The following is a 19,144-nucleotide window of genomic DNA, read 5'->3' as shown; positions in this document are numbered from 1 at the left end:
TTCCAGTAGTCTGCAGGTGATTGGCTCATAAACAAACCCTTCATGTGCCTCTAATGATCTTAAAGTATGTTGAGGAGTTCTCTTTTGATTTAAAAAAAAATTTCAATTGAAGTATAGTTGATTTACAATATCATGTAAGTTTCAGGTGTACAGCACAGCGATTCAGTTATATATACACACACGTACACACACACACACACACACACACACATACATACACACGCACATACTTTTTCTCATTCTTTTCCCTTATTACATAATATTGAGCTTAGTTCCTGTGCTCCATAGTAGGTCATTGTGGGTTATCTAGTCTATACATAGTACTGTGTATATGTTAATTCCACCCTCCCAATTTATCCCTCCCCACCCCCCTTCCCCTTTGGTAACCATAAATTTGTTTTCTGTGTCTGTGATCTCTTTCTGTTTTGGAAATAAGTTCATTTGTGTCTTTTTATTTCTTTTAGATTCCACATATAAGCAATATCGTATGATATTTGTCTTTCTCTGTCTGACTTACTTCACTTACTATGATAATCTCTAGGTCCATCCATGTTGCTGCGAATGACATTATTTCCTTCTTTTTTATGGCTGAGTAATATTCCATTGTATATATGGACCACATCTTCTTTATCCATTCATCTGTTGATGGACACTTAGGTTGCTTCCTTGTCTTGGCTATTGTAAATAGTGCTGCAATGAACATTGGGGTGCATGTATCTTTTCAAATTATGGTTTTCTCTGAATATATGCCCAGGGGTGGGATTGCAGGATCATATGGTAGCTCTATTTTTAGTTTTTTAAGGAACCTCCATACTGTTCTCCATAGTGGCCGCACCAATCTACATTCCCACCAACAGCGCAAGAGGGTTCCCTTTTCTCCACACCCTCTCCAGCATTTATTATTTGTAGACTTTTTGATGATGACCATTCTGACTTGCGTGAGGTGATACCTCATTGTAGTTTTGATTTTGAGAAATATGTGTAAATGTATTATCTTGATGTTCATATATCCGTGAGTTAGAAGATTTAAACTGAAGCCTGGGGGAAGTCCATGGCACTAGAATATTGGAATCAGAATTTCTGATTGAAAATCTAATGTGGCTGTTGAATGATGCACTGGAAAATTCTAATTCACCTGGGCATCCTGTAGTACACCATTCTTAATCTCGTCTGTCAAAGATACAAAAATTATTATATGTTTTTCCAGTAATTATTTCCAGTTCTCAAGCTTATGTTCACTTTCTTGCCTGTTTAGTCAACATTTCATTCGTGTTTCTAAGTTTAAATATGCAAAAATGTGTAATAATTACAGAGGCCCTGCTGTACAGGCCACCAAGGCGGCTGCTGGTACCAAGAAACATGATCTTAGTAAATGGAAATACGCAGAACTACGTGATACCATCAATACTTCTTGCGGTAAGTGTATGGGGAGGATGAAAAGTGGGAAGACTCTGTCGCTGTCAGGTAATATAAAGTAAATACCTAGGTTGGGATGGGAATTTTTTTCATATAAATTAGTTTAAGTCATTCTCTTTGTTACTCTCACCTTGAAATGAAGACCTAGTTTGTTCACAAAGCTAAAAGAAAGACATACTTATTAAGTTAAATTCATTTTGCCCGTCTCTTGCATAGACCAGAGAGGAAAAGCATAGAGGAATTATGGTTTGGGCTATATTAATGACTGACCCTCTTAACGTTATTCATAATAGTTAAATACCTATATATCAGACTATTTTGGTCTATGAATGCAAAGTAAAAAATGGCAATGGAGTCCGTCCCTTTTAAAGCAATTTTTCTTCCAACAGAACAGAGTAAAAGGCTGTATCCAGAGAATCCCACACAGTTGTGTTCACGTATAAATCATAGTGTTTGAATTCAGGACACTGTAACTGGGACTTCAAGTGTCATAATCGTACAGGACGCCTCACTATGTTCTTTCCCTCTTCACTGAGTTTATCTGCATAAGTACAAATGTAAAAAATGTGGTACATGTAAATCTAGCTTGTGTTTGAACACAGTGACTTCTTATTCTATTGTCGTGGTCTGTGACCTTGGACAAGTGACTTAACCTTCCTTTTTCAAGTTCTTCATCTATAAAAGACCTATTTAGTCCAGGGTTCTTGCGTGGAGGAAAGATATAACGTAGTAATAATGTTTAAGAAAATGCTCTGTAAGTGTGAAAGATAGTATTACAATGAAGTGCTCATCTTTATCAATAATGTTTACTTTTGATTTTGTACTGTTAATTTAAAAATGAAATCTTCATTTAAAAATATATATGTTAAAAAGAAACGGAATTGAGTTATTTGTAGTGAGGTGGATGGACGTAGAGTCTGTCATACAGAGTGAAGTAAGTCAGAAAGAGAAAAACAAATACCGTATGCTAACACATATATATGGAACCTAAAAAAAAAAAAAAAAGGTTCTGACGAACCTAGGGGCAGGACAAGAATAAAGACGCAGACGTAGAGAATGGACTTGAGGACACGGGGAGGGGGAAGGGTAAGCTGGGACGAAGTGTGAGAGTAGCATGGACATATATACACTACCAAACGTAAAATAGATAGCTAGTGGGAAGCAGCCGCATAGCACAGGGAGATCAGCTCGGTGCTTTGTGACCACTAGAGGGGTGGGATAGGGAGGGTGGGAGGGAGGGAGATGCAAGAGGGAAGAGATATGGGGATGTATGTATATGTACAGCTGATTCAGTTTGTTATACAGCAGAAAGTAACACAACATTGTAAAGCAGTTATACTCCAATAAAGATGTTAAAAAAATATATATTTATGCCACAGGATAATTATGCTAGACAACTAAATTACGATGTTAATTGCTGTTTTTTTTTTTTTTAACTCTCTCTGTGTAATTGATAGATATTGAGCTCCTGGCAGCTTGCAGAGAAGAATTTCATAGGAGACTAAAAGTGTATCATGCTTGGAAATCCAAGAACAAGAAGAGAAATACTGAAACAGAGCAACGTGCTCCAAAGTCTGTTACTGATTATGGTAAAAACAAATCTGTACTTTTGAATGTTCCAAAGTATATGTATATAAAAAGTATATGTATATAATTACATGTAACTATACATAAGGCATTTGAGTAAAATTTATACATAAGGCATTTGAGTAAAATTGTCCAATATAAATTTTCTCTTACTTTAGAACTATGGGTCCACTGAATCTAACACAACCGTGATGGCTTATCTTTCAAAGTATTATTTCTGTTAGATACATCTTTAAAGTCATATTTGTTTAAAAGTATTGAATTTACTTGTTAAGATAAATTCTGGAGGTAAGAATAATCTTGTCCATATTGAGGAAGTTGTATGATAATGCTGTAAATATGTATTCTTTCCACATACACATATATACACATATGTGAAGATTATGTGTGTAAATGTAAAGATTACTATGAAAAAAAGAATGTTTACTGCAAATATTATAAAACTGTGAAAATATGAGTGAGAAATAATACCTTGGTTCAGACCAGAGTTTTACCTAGACCAGAATTTGCTTTTTTGACTGAGATCCTAAAAATGAATTTTGTTACTTTGTTATACAAAAGACAAAGCTGTATACCTGAAATTGGAAAATAGAGCAGAAAGGACATAACCTAGTAAAAGCAAGTACTAGCTTTAACATTAATTAAGAATACCTGTGATATGAGTTGTAATTTCAGTCTTAAAAGCAATAATTGGAATTTCATTTATTCAACTTGCTACTGGCACAATTTGGTAGGTTAATTCTGGCTAATGTCAAGGTGACAGCATATTTAATATCTTTTTTTAGAACGAGGTATACTCCCGACACTTGGTGGTATAGCTTAGCCATGTGTGACCCCAGCTGACTTAGAAAAGGAGCTCACAGTTATATTTTGCCTCCCTTACCGCCTTCCTAGCAAATAAAGCAGTGTTTGATGAAAGTCAATTAAATGGTGAAATTTTAGTGTTTCGAAGATGTTGCAAAGATTAGATTGAGGAAGGGAAGTATTAGTAGTAGTACGAGAGATGTGAGTGCTAATGACTGCTCACCTGTGTCCTCACTCAGAATATAACTCTTGCAAGAGCAGTGAGCTTGCCTGCAGCTAAGAAATGGCAGGAGGAAGGCCCTCTCAACACTGATCTTCTGTGACCACCACTCTCTTCTCCAGTTTAAAAATTTGTCTCTGGGAAATGAAGATGACAGGATGATTCCATTATCTGTTCACTGTCTGTACCAAGTTTCTACCACAGTTGCTTTGTTTTGTAAAAATGGCAAAGGGCTATTCTCACTGTTGCGGCCCCTCCCACTGCGGAGCACAGGCTCCGGACGCGCAGGCTCAGCAGCCATGGCTCACGGGCCCAGCCGCTGTGCTGCATGTGGGATCCTCCCGGACCGGGGCACGAACCCGCGTCCCCTGCATCAGCAGGCGGAATCTCAACCACTGCGCCACCAGGGAAGCCCAGGGCTATTCTTTTTAGCTATGATCTTTAGCTGTAATGTTCTAATCATGACCTTGAACTGATTGGGTTTCATTATGTTCTATTTCAGAATTTATATATCTGCATGATTGCACTTCTTAAAACAAAAAGAGGACTTCCCTGGTGGTGCGGTGGTTGAGAATCCGTCTGCCAATGCAGGGGACACGGGTTTGATCCCTGGTCCAGGAAGATCCCACATGCCGCGGAGCAACTAAGCCCATGCGCCACAACTACTGAGCCTGCAGTCTAGAGCCTGGGAGCCACAACTCCTGAAGCCTGCATGCCTAGAGCCTGTGCTCCACAGAGAAGCTACCGCAATGAGAAGCCCGCACGCTGCTACTAGGGAAAGCCCGCACACAGCAACGAAGTCAAAAATAAATTAATTAATTTTAAAAAATGTTGTAATATTTGGCACACACATTTTTTTAAAATTAATTAATTTGTTTATTTTTGGCTGTGTCAGGTCTTAGTTGCGACATGTGGGATCTTTCGTTGCAGTGCGTGGGCTTCTCTCTAGTTATGGTGTGCAGGCTCCAGAGCACGTGGGCTCTGTAGTTGCAGCACGCAGGTTTGGGCTTAGTTGCCCTGTGGCATGTAGGATCTTAATTCCTTCACCAGGGATTGAACCCATGTCCCCTGCATTGGAAGGTGGATTCTTAACCACTGGACCACCAGGGACGTCCCCGGTACACACATTTTTAATGAATATATAAATATTTCATGTATTATTGTAGCAAACCAAACTTTGGTACCTTACTCATCCAACTTTGCCCCCAAAGGAGCAAATAACATGCGGCTTACCTTACTGGTTCCTATACTGTTTCCATTCATAAAGTACTTTTTGGAAGAACAACAGAGTAGATTAAGAAAATTTCTCAAGGGTCCCATCCAGGTAGATGAACAAAATTAGGAATTGTGTAGGAACACACTCCCGCATGTATGTAGCCTTCAGAGAATTTGAATGTAGGTCATTTTCAGCATAAAATGTAACTTCTGCCCTGAAGAGTACTTTTTTTTCTCTTTATTTTTCTGTCATGTAAAAGTCACTCTGACACAGGAGTACAGTTAACAGGAAAGGTGAAGGGCACCAAGATGCTTAACAGCTCACCTGAGAAAATTCTGTACTTTAGGTGGTTTCCTCCCAATGGTGCAGCTGCTTGACCTTTAAAAGGAGCTGCTCTGTAGTTTAAAATCTAGAAGGATTAGAATTCATTAATTTGAGAAAATAAAATGATGACAACTTACGATTAACAAAAATACAACTTGGTATTATTGCCTTTAAGAGTAAGACCTTGACAAATTATGGTAAATTCTTAAGAGTTAGGAGTTGGGAGGCTCAGATCCCTCTCCTGTGTGCTATACTGGGTGAGCACACTCTCGTCACATTTACCCCGGAAAGAGACTTTCGGAAATAATTTTTGGGGGCAGTGGCAAATTACCCAGTAAAAGATTTACATTTACTTGCTTAAAGCAGTGACTTTGGAGAGTAGTTTTATTTCATAGCTCCTAAATAAAAATGTTGTGAGTTGAAGATTTAAGACAATGTGAAGAAATTAAAACATGCTGAGTGTATGTAAGTGTGGCAATGCTTCTTCTCTATATAAAAGGTATTTTTTAAATGAATTTATGAGTTATTCTCTTTTTTTTTCCCCTACAAAAATTCTAGTAGTGCTTTAAAGGTACTTTCATCTTGATTATTAAGTCACTGTTGTGGATTTTTGTTTGGATATTACTGTGTTCGAAAATTAAAATTTTGGTCCCCTTTGTATGTCCATCAAGCAGGATGTCCTAAAAACACAATCAAAATAGCTTAAAAAAAATTGGAAAGCAGCATCTACTTGTAGGTAGTTCTGGGAGTATTTGGCTATGGGTAGGGTATTTATTTGTTAGTCACCACCTCCATTGATGGGAAGGCATTATAAATTAGAAGAATGCTCATTTAACAGTTTTGGCATTTTTATCTTTTCTTCAATATAAAATATTTGTTCACAGATTTTGCACCATTTTTGAACAATTCACGTAAGTCAATGGGTGGTAACTCATGAGCTAACTGGAAGATGGGTTAAAAATACTTTATAAAGTACTAACTTCTTCTAAACATTGTTTTGCTACAATTTTAAGGTGAATTGTAGTACATTAATGTTGGTTTATCTGGACTGAGATACCTCATTTGAGATGGTACTTTCATTTGGATCACTCCAAAATATACATGCAGAAAAAAATTTTAATTAATCTGTTATTTCATCAAATTACTTCCTTTTCAAAAAAACTAGCATTTTAAACTGAGTGTACCCAGTTCTTATTGTAGCAAAACTCTATCTTAATAAGCAGCTGATCTTTTAGAGTAAAGACTAACTTTAGGTGCTGGTTTCAAATACTGTGATGGTGTAAGCATTTCTGTCCGAAGAGATTTGGGTTTCGTATGATAATGTACACAAGCTTAATAGAATGAATACCTCTTAATAGGAAGAGGAGGTCATTCTGTTACACTTTTACAGCTTCTTATGATGCACATTTTTTGATCATCTAAAAGCTCTGAGTCATCTTAGTGTACAGTAAATTTCTTCTAGAATCAGTTCAGCAGTAATGATTTGAATATAATGCCATGTTTATTTGCCAGCTGGTTGGACATGATTTTTCTTAGTGCTTCCAGTAATTTACAGACTTACAAATTTGAAACTTATTCACACTTTTGAAGATAACAATTGGATGTGAAGGAAATAGTTGTTTAGAAGATTAGTTTCAAGCTTTTAGCGTCTGTATCTTTGTACTTTTCCAGATGAATATTCATTTCCAGGCTTCCCAAATACAATTTCATTTCTCACATTAGTAGAAAAAGCCATCCAAGACTTTCCATTGGGTTTCTGAATTTTACCCAATATATTAAGTTACAGGGGATTGTTATTTTGAAAGAAAAAAAGTAGGTTATACTAATGGGTGGCCATCAGTATCATAGTAAGTTTCTGTCAGCAGGACACTGAGTTCTAATTCACTGCTGAAGATGGAGGGAAGGGTTTTTTTTTTTTTTTAATCCTTGTACAAAATGTCTTAGTTTTGAGTTAGTGTATTTTCTGCAGAGTAGGTAGTTTTTAAAACTCGAAATGGAAACACTGAACTGTAAGTTGTTTTGAGGGAACAGGAACGAGAGAATAAATAAGCTCATCTCTGGTAACGTGCTAAAGGTGATACGGCTTTTTAAAGTCACTAACAAAACTTGGGTCTCTTTCTTTCATAGGCATATACAGCTTTGCTAACTGCTTTTTGCTTTCTGTTGTTTGCACGAAAATAAATTGAGCTGCTATAAAGCTTTTCGCTATTGGTGCAAAAAGTAGAATAAGAGTAATTTCATCCTTTCAGTACTTAGAAAGTCTCACAAAAGCCATGTGACTGTCCTTGACTTGTACATATTATATAATTTTTCATTGACATACTTAGCTTTTCAGTGAGATTCTTAATTGAGCTGCAGTAAATGATTGGTCTGCCTTTAAAGTTGTGAGTATAGAGCATATTAAACAGATTTACCAGAATTATGCTCCTGAAGATGTAAAGTCATTGCCTCAGAGAACTGAATATTTTCAGGAAAAAAAACCAAAACTCAACCGTTTAGTAATGGAAATTGAGCGAGGGAAAAGAGATGATAATGAGCTCAATGCCCAGTGTTAGCAGAAAAGCAAGGATTTCTCTTTTCTATTGGCAAAGGAAACCAAATATTATACACGTTCCACTTATTGCAGTGGATTTTATTCCAAGAGAAGTCTGGTTTCAGAGTAAGTAAATCTCTCTGAGTGAAAGTTCATGCTGACTGTTACAGTTTTGTTGTTGCTGTCACAAAGTTGTCTAAATCTTGTTAGTAAAACATCTGTGTTATCTTGGCCATTTTAAATCCCAGGATCAGTTGGCAGAGCAGAAAACTTGTATGTCTTTCACTCTTTTGAGAATCTGTGATTAAATCGACAAATATCTGGAATCTTTCAGATTTGTGAAATTACTTTTTATTGGTTTCATCATAAATAGTCCTGCAAAAGTTGTCCTGCAGCCTTCATTTGAACTCTTTGGAGGAAAAAATACAAATCTAGGAAATGCTACTAGTTTGCTTTCTCGCTGAGTGAGTTTTGTGTGCAGACGCAGTCGTTTGTGGGAATCTGCTAGGGGCTGGTGGTTGTTATTGCTGCTGCCGCTGATGGGGTGTGTGTGTGTGTGTGTGTGTGTGTGTATGCACGCGCCTGTGTGTGTGTGTGTGTGTGTGTGTGTGTGTGTGTTTACAATGCCCAGGAACATCTTCGGGGGAAGAAACTTCTAAGAAATCACCCTTTGAATTGCATTCATCTGTAGGCAGTTCCAATTTACATTTTGTTTTAAATTCACTGTTAGGAGGAATCCCTCTTTTTGCTTTTGTAAACATTCGTGGTGCATTTTAGGATTAAAGGCTGCTCTCCTTATCCCTCGGGCTGCTGGCGTGACTCTGCTTGTTCTCTGTGACAGCTCAGCAGAACCCGGCAGCTCAGCTCCCTGCCAGGCAGCAGGGGATCGAGATGAACCGACAACAGCGCTTCTTCCGCATCCCGTTCATCCGCCCCGCGGACCAGTACAAAGACCCGCAGAATAAGAAGAAAGGCTGGTGGTACGCGCACTTTGATGGACCGTGGATTGCCCGGCAGATGGAGCTTCATCCTGACAAGCCACCCATCCTCCTGGTGGCTGGTGTGTACGATTCACATGAAAAAAACTTTATAAAGCAGAAAAGGATTGAGTACCCTCTGAGTGCAATGGTGTGATGTACAGTGTAATAATTCATTACATTTCAGGGTGGAGGCGTGGAGCTTTGCAGTTAAGTCACATCAGTTGAGGATAACTTCTTTACAATATGGAATTGCTTGGATTAATTATGTCCTTGCAGAGCACATAGAAACTTGTCTGTGTCCTAGGAACCTTTTCATTGGTGTCTGATTATATCATTTGCTTTGTAATGGTTACTGAAGGAAATGTAGCATTTTTATTAACCCTGGTAACTTGTTTTTTCAACTGCATCCTTAGTACATGTTGAAATGGAACTTGGTGGAGGACACATTTGTTTCTGGTGAATTTATGAAGCAGATTTCAATCTTAGAGGAAGGAGGTGGTTTTAAAAGTCCTCAAATCTAGGAGAATTGGTAGACATGTCAGGAATAAAGTTTACAATAAATGGTTCTGAAAGGAGGTATAGTAATTCTCTGACGTCTCATCTGTGCAGGTAAGGATGACATGGAGATGTGTGAGCTGAATCTTGAAGAGACAGGCCTGACTCGAAAGCGTGGTGCTGAGATTTTGCCAAGACAGTTCGAAGAAATTTGGGAACGCTGTGGAGGCATCCAGTATCTTCAGAAAGCAATTGAGAGCAGACAGGCCAGGCCCACCTATGCCACGGCCATGCTGCAGAATCTGTTAAAGTAGAAATTGCACTAGCCTTGCAGCTGGGAGCCCTTGCCATGGCACTAGGTAGGGAGTGTGTCCCAGAGATTTAACCATTCCAAGATCAAGTTAGAATTACTTATACAAAGTGAACAGATTTTATTAATCATGGCTTTTTGTTAATTTAAGGTTAATTATGGTAGTGAATTTGGGACCTAAAATTTATTTTCCTGTATCCAGCTGTAACTGTTAGACCTCTCATTATTGTAATACTTGTTACACTTGGACAGACTCTGGACATTTCTCCTTCTTTGCCAACAGACTACCTTAAATCCGTCTTAATTGTTCTTCAGGAAAAGTTTTTAAAAAATGCAGAATTCTTGCTTTTTAAGGATGGCACAGTACCATATAACTGGATTGAAGAAAACTTAGCTTCAATTTTCATACAAAAATTAAGGCACTTAAAATGATCAAGGCACTGATATTTTGATCTGAAAGCTGTGTACTTTCTATACTAACTTTTTCAGAAATTCATGGAAATTTCCGTCAAAGGTGGAAATTTTTATTTTTTCCCCCCTCTTTTGCAATGTCTTAGTTTGAGTAAAGCAATTTACCTGAAGTTCTAGAATTCTGGAGAGAGCCTCGATGTATTTGATGCAATCTGTGATAAAGAAGGTACATAGTGTCCTGCACAGATCAGTTTTGCTTTTCTATCACATTGTGTTGCTGTAAGAATATGTTCTTACATTCCATGGACAAATAAAGGAAATTCAGATCGTTTAAATGCTTGGAAGTTTTGAGATAACTTTGTTTCCTTTAGAAAAGGAAGTAGGTTTTAGGTGGCAGTTTGGCTTAACTGGACTGAATTCAAATATTCTTTCAGTTTCATCTCAGTTGTGATTTTGTGTCAGAATCTTGTCCAAGTTGTTTCATGTGATTTAAACTAGTGTTCTGCTTCAAAACACCTTTGTTCTTTTAAAAAAATTCCTATTGTCTTTTTTGGCCTTCGAGATTTTGGTAATTGTAGAGCTCTTTTATAAGCCTTGTAATGCAAAAACCCTGCACTGGGGAATTGCTTGTTTCATGTAACTGATAATTAAAAAAAAAGTTTTGTGTGCTGTTTAGTTTTGATCAAATGTCAGCAGTTTCAAGCCTAATATTTATGACTTTCATGTTAGGAATTTGGAAACAAACATACATCAAGGAGTTATGTTGACATAATCCTAAGGAGTCTTGTTTGTATTTTAGAATAAAATTAGAAAATAAAATTACTCTCTGTACTTTTTTTCCCTGGATGTTTAAAGACCCTAACCTTTGAAATGAATTTCCAGTGATTTTTTTTTTTTTTTTTTTCCTAGAAAGAGTACCTCAGTTAGGAAAGTATTTCCCAGCTGATTGGATTAGTGCTTGTGAGCTGGACACTGTTTTCAGAATTGCTTCTCTCATTATATGTTTTAGTATAGAGATATTTATTTATTATGATACTGTGCAAACGATCGTCTTCTGTTAAGGAAAGTAAATGGTCCTGTCTTTACTGTTGAGAATGTGAATGTGATTATCTTTTTAAGGCTGTATTACTGCATAGACTCACCCACCCTTGGGTCATTTGGTCCCTGTGATTTGGTGACAGAAGGTCTGGTTACTGAAAATAAATGTCCTGTTCTCCCTCTTCTTATCACTCGCCTTTAACTGGTGTTTTTATTTGTACAGGATAGTGAATGATAAGCTTTTTTCTTAACTGGTAACAAGTAGAGTCCTGGAAGAAAATTTAGTAACCAAATAGATTTTTAATGACTTGTGCCCTTAGCGCTGTTTCCAGAAACAGTTTTACGTGTGTCCTAGATACATGCAGGTACTTGATGGAAAACTAATCACACAGGTTGAATTATCATAATGAGAGAACTTAAAGTTTTGAAGAATTTGTCAGAAATATATCACAGCAAGGCATTGTTACAGGTCTTTAATTTTTTACTTTAATAGCTGATAAAATTATAGTCATTCTTAAGCCATTTTGTTGCTAATTATGTCACACAGCTGTCCTAGAACATGTCCTAGAGCATATCTGTTTTAAGTAGTCTCCTGAGTTAATTGTGGCTCCAGGAGACTTGCCCTAATTCAGTTAGACTTACAGTCACCTACATACCACAGCTCTGCACACACAGAAGCCCCTTTGCTGGAGAAGCTTAGGACCTCCATCATCCTTTAAGGGAAACAGCAGAGAGAGTGTTGCGAAACATGTAGATGCCCCTTCTTTACAGTGTTCACAATCAAACCCAGAAACACTAGGTTGAAAACGGTGTGAATCAAACGTCCATTTATATTTTAACTGAGATGTAAAATTAGAAGTTAAAACGAGCACACTGTACATTAAGAACTAATTCTTCTCAATGCTTGTGTCACTCAATACCAATTCCTCCCTTAGTGTATATGCTTTGCAAAGGTAGATGTACATAAAATATTAAAACTGCGAAAACAAAATGTGTTCACATTCAATGATGGTGTAATTCCTGATCTCATTAACACGCTTGAGGTACGTATTGTGAGCTACGGGTAGGCACTGAGAGAAAATTTCTCTAACACATACGTATGTTAAGACAACAGTGGGTTTTCTTAGTTGTAAGGTTGAGTAGACGGCACCTTCTTAAAGGATTATGTGAGGAGGAAGTAAATAGTACACTTAGGAGCACAAGCCCACACAAAAGACATTCTACTGTAACTCACATTCTGCTTCCTATAGTGACTTTCTGTAGGTCATTCTTTCCAGTAACATGGTGAACCCTTTTGTTTTGCAAACAACAAAACGAAAGATCATATCAGATCGCAAAAGAAAAGATCATCTTAAGTGGAACACAGGTGGTATTTGTGGAAACTTAGAGAGTAGAAACTCACAGGCACAAGGAATAATGAGGATTTTGTAGTTTTATTAATTGGATTTTTAAAAAGATTATTTTCACTCACAGGTTATTACAGTGGTTCTCAGGGGATCCAAACAGGTAGATCTTTGGTTTCTTCACCTAAACTACCTTAAGAGTACCTGAATCAGTAGAATAAATATTGTTGAATGAATCAGTGAATTAACTACAGTGTTAGTGGTAGACCTAACTCCTTTTACAGAAGAGGTAAACAGAGATCCAGAGAGCTCAGGTAATGTAATTCTAGGCCATGAAAGAGATAGAAATGCCTTTGCTCCACTCATGTGCAGCACAAAGAATCAAAACAAGCAGACTTCGTTGAGTAGCCCCTGGGGGTTTATGAAGGGTTGCTCTCCTGTCACTCTCCACCTTCAGATGTCATGGCCTTTGTCTGTTTAGCATTGCCAGCAGTAACAATTACTGAGCATTTTTATTTCTTCCAGAATATAAACTAATAAGGGAGGGGAGGACAGAGGATATCTAAAAATTAGAATAAGGACAGGTAAGGGGGAAGGTTGTAACAATAAGGAAAGAGAAGAGTGAATGGAAGAGAAAGAAAAGGGGTGCACCCCTGAAGACGCTACACCCCAGGCTGAAAACAGTGCAGCGTTTTAGGTGACCAAGCGCTCCTAGATCTTTGCTAAGTTGTAGAATGAATTGTATGTAACGTAAGAGCAAAACCCATGGACCTACTAAACTTGGACCAAGATAGGCCCGGTGTATCGATTCTTAGCATACAGAAATGACGCTGCCACGCTGGAGAAGGCCAGTAGACATTCTGTGCGTAGGCCCTGTGGAGCGATGAAGTGGTGATACTTGATGAGGTCGAGCCTACCCGTGCCGGGACCAGATCTTTGAGTACAGTGAAGTTCAGGTCAAATCAATGTATTCTTCCTTCCCCATGACTAACCTAATATGTGAAGTAAGTTTGGTTGTCATATACTTTTCAAAAAGTTTTTCAAGAGATAATCAGGGAAAAATGCACACCGAAAAGAAAATCTTTAATCCTAATTTGTACCTGTGCAGACTCTTACCTTCAAACCCCAAATAGGTTTATGAGTTGGCCATTTTCTTTTCACTTTTGAAAATTCATCGAATTGCATCTGTTACTGAATTTTTCCTCATTCCCTAAAAATGTGTATCTGATACTTTCCTAAAATACTGATGTACTGGAAATACAAATAATAAATGCTTCTATGTAGAACTTGCTTCCTGTGCTTTTAATACAGTTACAGGGTGTTATAAACAAAAAAGTTGCAAATGTTACACTTGTTGTCTCCTGTTTCCAATGGAATAAATGGGAGACGCTGGAATCCTGAAGTTCGTCCAGTCACCAGACCTGGAAACCCTGTGCCTGGTGGCGGAGGAACAGGCAAGGAACCTGGGTGATTGAAGCATCCTTGAGCTTTGACCCCAAATTCCTACAGGTTTTCCAGGGAGAAAGCAGGAGCCGCTTTGCCTAGATGAGAGAAAATCCAAATCGTGGCTGCCTTTCCTCAGGCCCTTACCAGTTTGTTTGTGAGGTGACAAAGGATGTAAGAACTGGGGACCCAAAGAAGAGTCCTTGTACCTAGGACTTCAAACACCGCTGGTGTATACAGGCTACTTCGTGTGGAACCTACCCTGATCCAGATGGGTCTTCTGGGTGCAGGCAGATGGCGGGCCATCTTAACCTCAACAGCTCTTCTCTGGTTGGTTGGAAAAGACCAATCCAAAGAGTGGGTGATCCGAAGAGTGAGAGACACTTGCTTCCAAAGGGGACCTTCCCCACAGAAGATGAAGTGTTTGCCTCCTTCTCTTTCCTCCTCAAAAGCTACATTCTCTGCAGCAGTTAGAGCACAACTGAAATGTAGGTGACAGAGGGCACATTCTGGGGAGGTGATAGCATTAGATTTTCATTTTCTCTCCATGGAATTTTTCTCATATGCTACTGGCTGGCCTGTCATGCCTCTAACAAGAGTGTTTTCCTCTGGGGAGTCCCAAGGATACGGAAGTGAGCAGGTACACCTCTTGCCACCATTCTTGCTTTGTGGCACTTTATCACCATACACTAAGTCTTTATATCATAGCTCTTCACTCTGGGGACAGTTGGGCTGGGAATAGGGATGAAAGCTATGCATTTGGGAGGCCAACATAAGTGATTTTTTCATTTAAAATCATCATAATTCTAGTAAACACATTACAAATCTATAGATACAGTGCTTATCATATTGAAATTAAGGTATATTTGATAGTCGAGCATTTGAAAGATATGGAGGAATTTGTTTTTCATTAAATAGCACATCAAAAACTGGATGAACTGGAATACCTTGACGCCAGTCTGCCTATGTACACACCACAGTGAGTGTCAAGGAGTATTCAATGAAGCTATCACATTGGAAGAAGACATAGTTCATCCGTGGTGGGAAGCAGGAATTGGTTATGTCACAAAGTACAACCTCACTTTTTTCCCCCCAATATAGTATCTTTCTTTAAAATAGCTCTATGCAGTAACAAGAAAAGTAAGATTTTCTATGGTATGTATATCCCAGTTCTTTTCTTTAAAGGAGCAACTTAGAAATTATTGGCAACAAAATTATCCACCATGTAAGCAGGAATTTTGTATAAAACTAGTGAGCCTAAGAACTGAAGGGGCATGTGAGTTACAGACACTGAAGTGTGGAGCGTCTATAAACTCACCACAGTTTACATACTATATGCATTCATCCTGCACCTCCCTGCATACGTAATCATCTTTTATGTACATTCTAACATATGAATAGCTTTATTTCCCAGTATATCCCACCCCCCTGCCCCCAAATAATAATTTGCACTTGTTGTAAATGACCTGTGAACAATATTTTAAGGGCAGCTGGACACAAAGCTCGTTTGCTATCACCTTGATTATCACTGAGGAATAACCAAACTACATTTTACTGGTGGTGGTTTTGATTTTGATAATAAGCTGCTTTTTTTCCAGAATTTATTGGTCTTCAAGTACATGACTCTTCTGTACTTGAAATGTGATGTGTCCTGGGTCTCAGTGTTGACTACATGCCTGGATATCGATGACCAGTGGATATGCCTGCCTATGTTTTCAGAATTTTGACAGAGTGGATATAATTTTCCTTGAGAAACAAGCCATCTCTCTTGCGATAGATTAAATGATAATTTGTACATTTTCAGTTTTTAATTTCCTTCCCAATCTTGATGGTTAAATTCTTCATATCCTACGGTCAGTAATTCAGAATTTCTTTTCCTGGTTACCTGGAAGAGAAATAGTTTTAAGAGATTAAAGAATGTCACCCAAGGTCAAACCAATGGTTCATTCCAATATTACCTCTGCTGGTAGATGAGATAATATGCTTGCCATTTAGGATACATTCTTTGAAAGGTGGGAAAGATTCCTAACTTTACAACCTACTAAGAATTCTTAAACCTACTATTCTTCTTAAATCTTCTCAGACTGAATCAATCTCTTGAAGCAGGGATGGCAAATCATTTGTGAATCAAAGTCAACATGTTCCCTTCCAACCATAGCAGACATCATTACTCTAAGCTGCTTCCTCATTTGAAATGTGGTTCCTAATTCTACCTGGTACTTCCAGATTCAGTTGGTGTATACTTCATCCTGGGCATTTTATTAATATCAGATCCTGTGTCCTATTGTCATTTTATGGCCCAAGTCTGAACCTTTTCTGTCTTCTCAATTTTCTTTGTATCAGGAAGTCAAAAATGGCACACATTATTCCTTGTGTGCACTTGGACACATGAACTTATGATTAGCGTTTGGTGTAATGGCCTCAGTATCCTTCTGGAGTGTATGTTGACCGTAATGACTAGTTTCAACTGCAAACTTTGCCATGATTGTTTCCATCTAGCACTATAGAGAGAGAGAGACCTCAGGTAGAGTGGACACTGGCTGATTACCACCCAATTTTACCATCCAAGACTAGTTATAATTTTTGAAACTAGGTAATTTTAGGCTAAAAGTTATCGAAGGTATTTTTCCAAAAGTTATTTTAAAAGCTCTATGTAGGCTATATTTAACCTGCTTATTGGATAAGTTATTTCCCTTTGTAAAATAAAATTTAGTCAAAAAAGTTGATTGAATGGACGAATATTTTGAAAGAGACATCTAGGACACTGGAAGGAACACTTATCTGAGGATGAACTTTCAGGAATTTTTGAGGTTACTCATTGTTCACAAATCATGTTTCTTCATATTTTTCCTTTAGCTGATTATTTGAAATAAAAACACTTTATAAGAATATATACATATATACATACATAATATACATATACATGTATATATATAATATATATATACATGTATATAGATAATTACATATACGTATATATTATATATATATGTCTATATATATAATTACTCAGTTCCAGGAATATAAATCATTATGAGAAATTCAGTGTTGTTGAAATGCATTTGATAAATTGCATGTATATTTTAAAAGAAAAGGTTAGGAATATTATAAAATACTTGGATTTTTTCTGTTATTTTATTGTTTTGTCTACACATTTCAGTTAATGCCAGCCCCTGTCTCTATACTTTTTGTACCAGGAAATGCCTTTTTCCCTCTGAAAATACTAAATAAAAAAGCTTGGCAAATAAAGGAAAACTGCTTTTTCTTATCTCTATTTAAGAGTCAGGCCCAGAAATGTTTTTAATTTCCTTCAAAATTTATATTCAGTAATTAAAACCAACATATAAAAATGGGATTTTACCTTGTTATTTTGCTGATTTTGGAACTTTTTAACACTAGTTTCATACACTTGGTTTCTAGATTGATCTGGTGACCTGCAAAAGAAAGCAAACACAAGATATCCTGTTTCCTGGGCTTATCAACATTAAGCGCAACTATGGCTTTCTACTATTTTAGTTCTAAAATTATTAGGACAAATGAAAATAGCGTATTTTTGCAGGTGCCTCCATTAGAGTTGGAGGAGATATGCTTTGTGCACCAGCCCACCTCTGCCCCGAGTTTTGCCTTCCAGTTGGCTTTACTGTTTCATAGGCAGTGGTCTCAGAAGGAATGGACAAAGCTCACGGGAAAGATGAGTGATAACTTTGTCTTGCAAGAAGTGGAGTTATTTTTAAAGTCAAATTCTGAGTTATGGTTACTGGAAAACAACTCTGCAATAATATTTTGTTCATACAGTTTTAAAAAAACTTTTTTAAAAGTTTATTTTAAAATTTGATGTATACAATTCCAGACTTTTCTATGTACATATAATTTCTGACGATACTGTATAAACATTTTGCACCTTGCTTTTTCACACTTTACATTATAAAATGGGTGTAATATTTGTGAGATATTTTATGATATATGTTCCCTTATCAGTAAACTCAGTAAACTCTTTTCTTTCTCTCAACATTCTGTCCATTATAATATCAAGGAAAGGGGGAAGGAGCGTATTATTGTAGGAAGGAGGGAAACCCTGTCCGGCCCTAGTGCTTGATAGGAAGAAGGCAGAAGAGTGAGGAGAGACGCGTGGTTTGAAGAGGTTGAGTAACAAGTTCCTTGTTCCTCCTACCACCAGCTAAGGTAGCGTTTTGGGTTCCTACTTGCCCTGTTTGGGCAAATTGGAGGCTCCAAGAATACCAGGGGCTGGGACTTCCCTGGTGGCGCAGTGGTTAAAAATCCACCTGCCAATGCAGGGGACACGGTTCAATTCCTGGTCTGAGAAGATCCCACATGCCGAGGAGCAACTAAGCCGCTGAGCCACAACTACTGAGCCCACGTGCCTAGAGCCCGCGCTCCGCAACAAGAGAAGCCACCGCAATGAGAAACCCGCGCACCGCAACGGAGAGTAGCCCCCGCTTGCCACAACTAGAGAAAGCCCGCGCAGCAACGAAGGAAGACCCAATGCAGCCAAAAAAACAAAAAACAAAAAACCTGGAGTCAGGACTAAGAGATCACAGGTGAGGGGACTATGGAAATGGAAACCTTTCAAAGGATCTTGTAAGACAAAGAGGGCCAACCCCGCTCTGCCATACATCCAGATACCACCTAGGAGACGAGAGGGGAATGGGAGAGGACCTTTGAGCCTAAATATACCAAGGGAATTGAGTTGCCTAAAGTGATTGCTTGCACTATTAATCACATGGAGTTCTTAAAAACTGGACTGGATTATATTAAACTCCAAGCTCTCCCTCTCTTATCTCCCCCTCCCCTACTATCCAGTGGAGAAAGGGCTCAAAAAGGGAAATAGGAATCGATTCTAGAGGCAAAAAAAATGGACCTCCCGCTACCCTGCCCCATCTGAGGTGTACAATGAGAGCAAACTTGTGATCTTGCTGTAGTTAAAACAAGTACTTCCATATTATTAAAACCTCCTTATACATGTCACTTTTATCATCATTTACTTAATCTGGCCCCTATGTTTG

The 19,144-nt window shown here is 37.9% G+C and overlaps 2 protein-coding genes across 5 annotated transcripts in view; one reads left to right on the top strand and one right to left on the bottom strand.

The window, feature by feature from the left end:
- Positions 1-13,955, top strand: part of MYO6 (myosin VI) — a 145,373-nt gene extending 131,418 nt beyond the window's left edge. For 2 of the 3 annotated variants that reach the window (XM_060030324.1, XM_060030325.1), the window contains exons 29-33: positions 1,313-1,416; positions 2,874-3,005; positions 6,452-6,478; positions 8,942-9,160; positions 9,690-13,955. In XM_060030324.1, coding sequence (XP_059886307.1) covers positions 1,313-1,416; positions 2,874-3,005; positions 6,452-6,478; positions 8,942-9,160; positions 9,690-9,889 — 682 coding nt within the window. In that variant the 3' untranslated portion in view covers positions 9,890-13,955. The remainder of the gene's footprint in view (positions 1-1,312; positions 1,417-2,873; positions 3,006-6,451; positions 6,479-8,941; positions 9,161-9,689) is intronic. The other variant, XM_060030326.1, reaches the window with a different exon arrangement.
- Positions 13,956-15,927: 1,972 nt separating this feature from the next.
- IMPG1 (interphotoreceptor matrix proteoglycan 1) overlaps positions 15,928-19,144 on the bottom strand; it is a 90,945-nt gene continuing 87,728 nt past the window's right edge. For both annotated transcript variants that reach the window (XM_060030634.1, XM_060030635.1), the window contains 2 exons: positions 17,482-17,554; positions 15,928-16,005 (listed from right to left, as the gene is read on the bottom strand). In XM_060030634.1, the coding sequence (XP_059886617.1) occupies positions 15,928-16,005; positions 17,482-17,554 (151 nt within the window). The remainder of the gene's footprint in view (positions 16,006-17,481; positions 17,555-19,144) is intronic.

Source organism: Delphinus delphis, chromosome 14 (assembly GCF_949987515.2).
Source record: "Delphinus delphis chromosome 14, mDelDel1.2, whole genome shotgun sequence".
NCBI lineage: Eukaryota > Metazoa > Chordata > Mammalia > Artiodactyla > Delphinidae > Delphinus > Delphinus delphis.
This window is presented reverse-complemented; position numbering and strand designations above follow the sequence as displayed.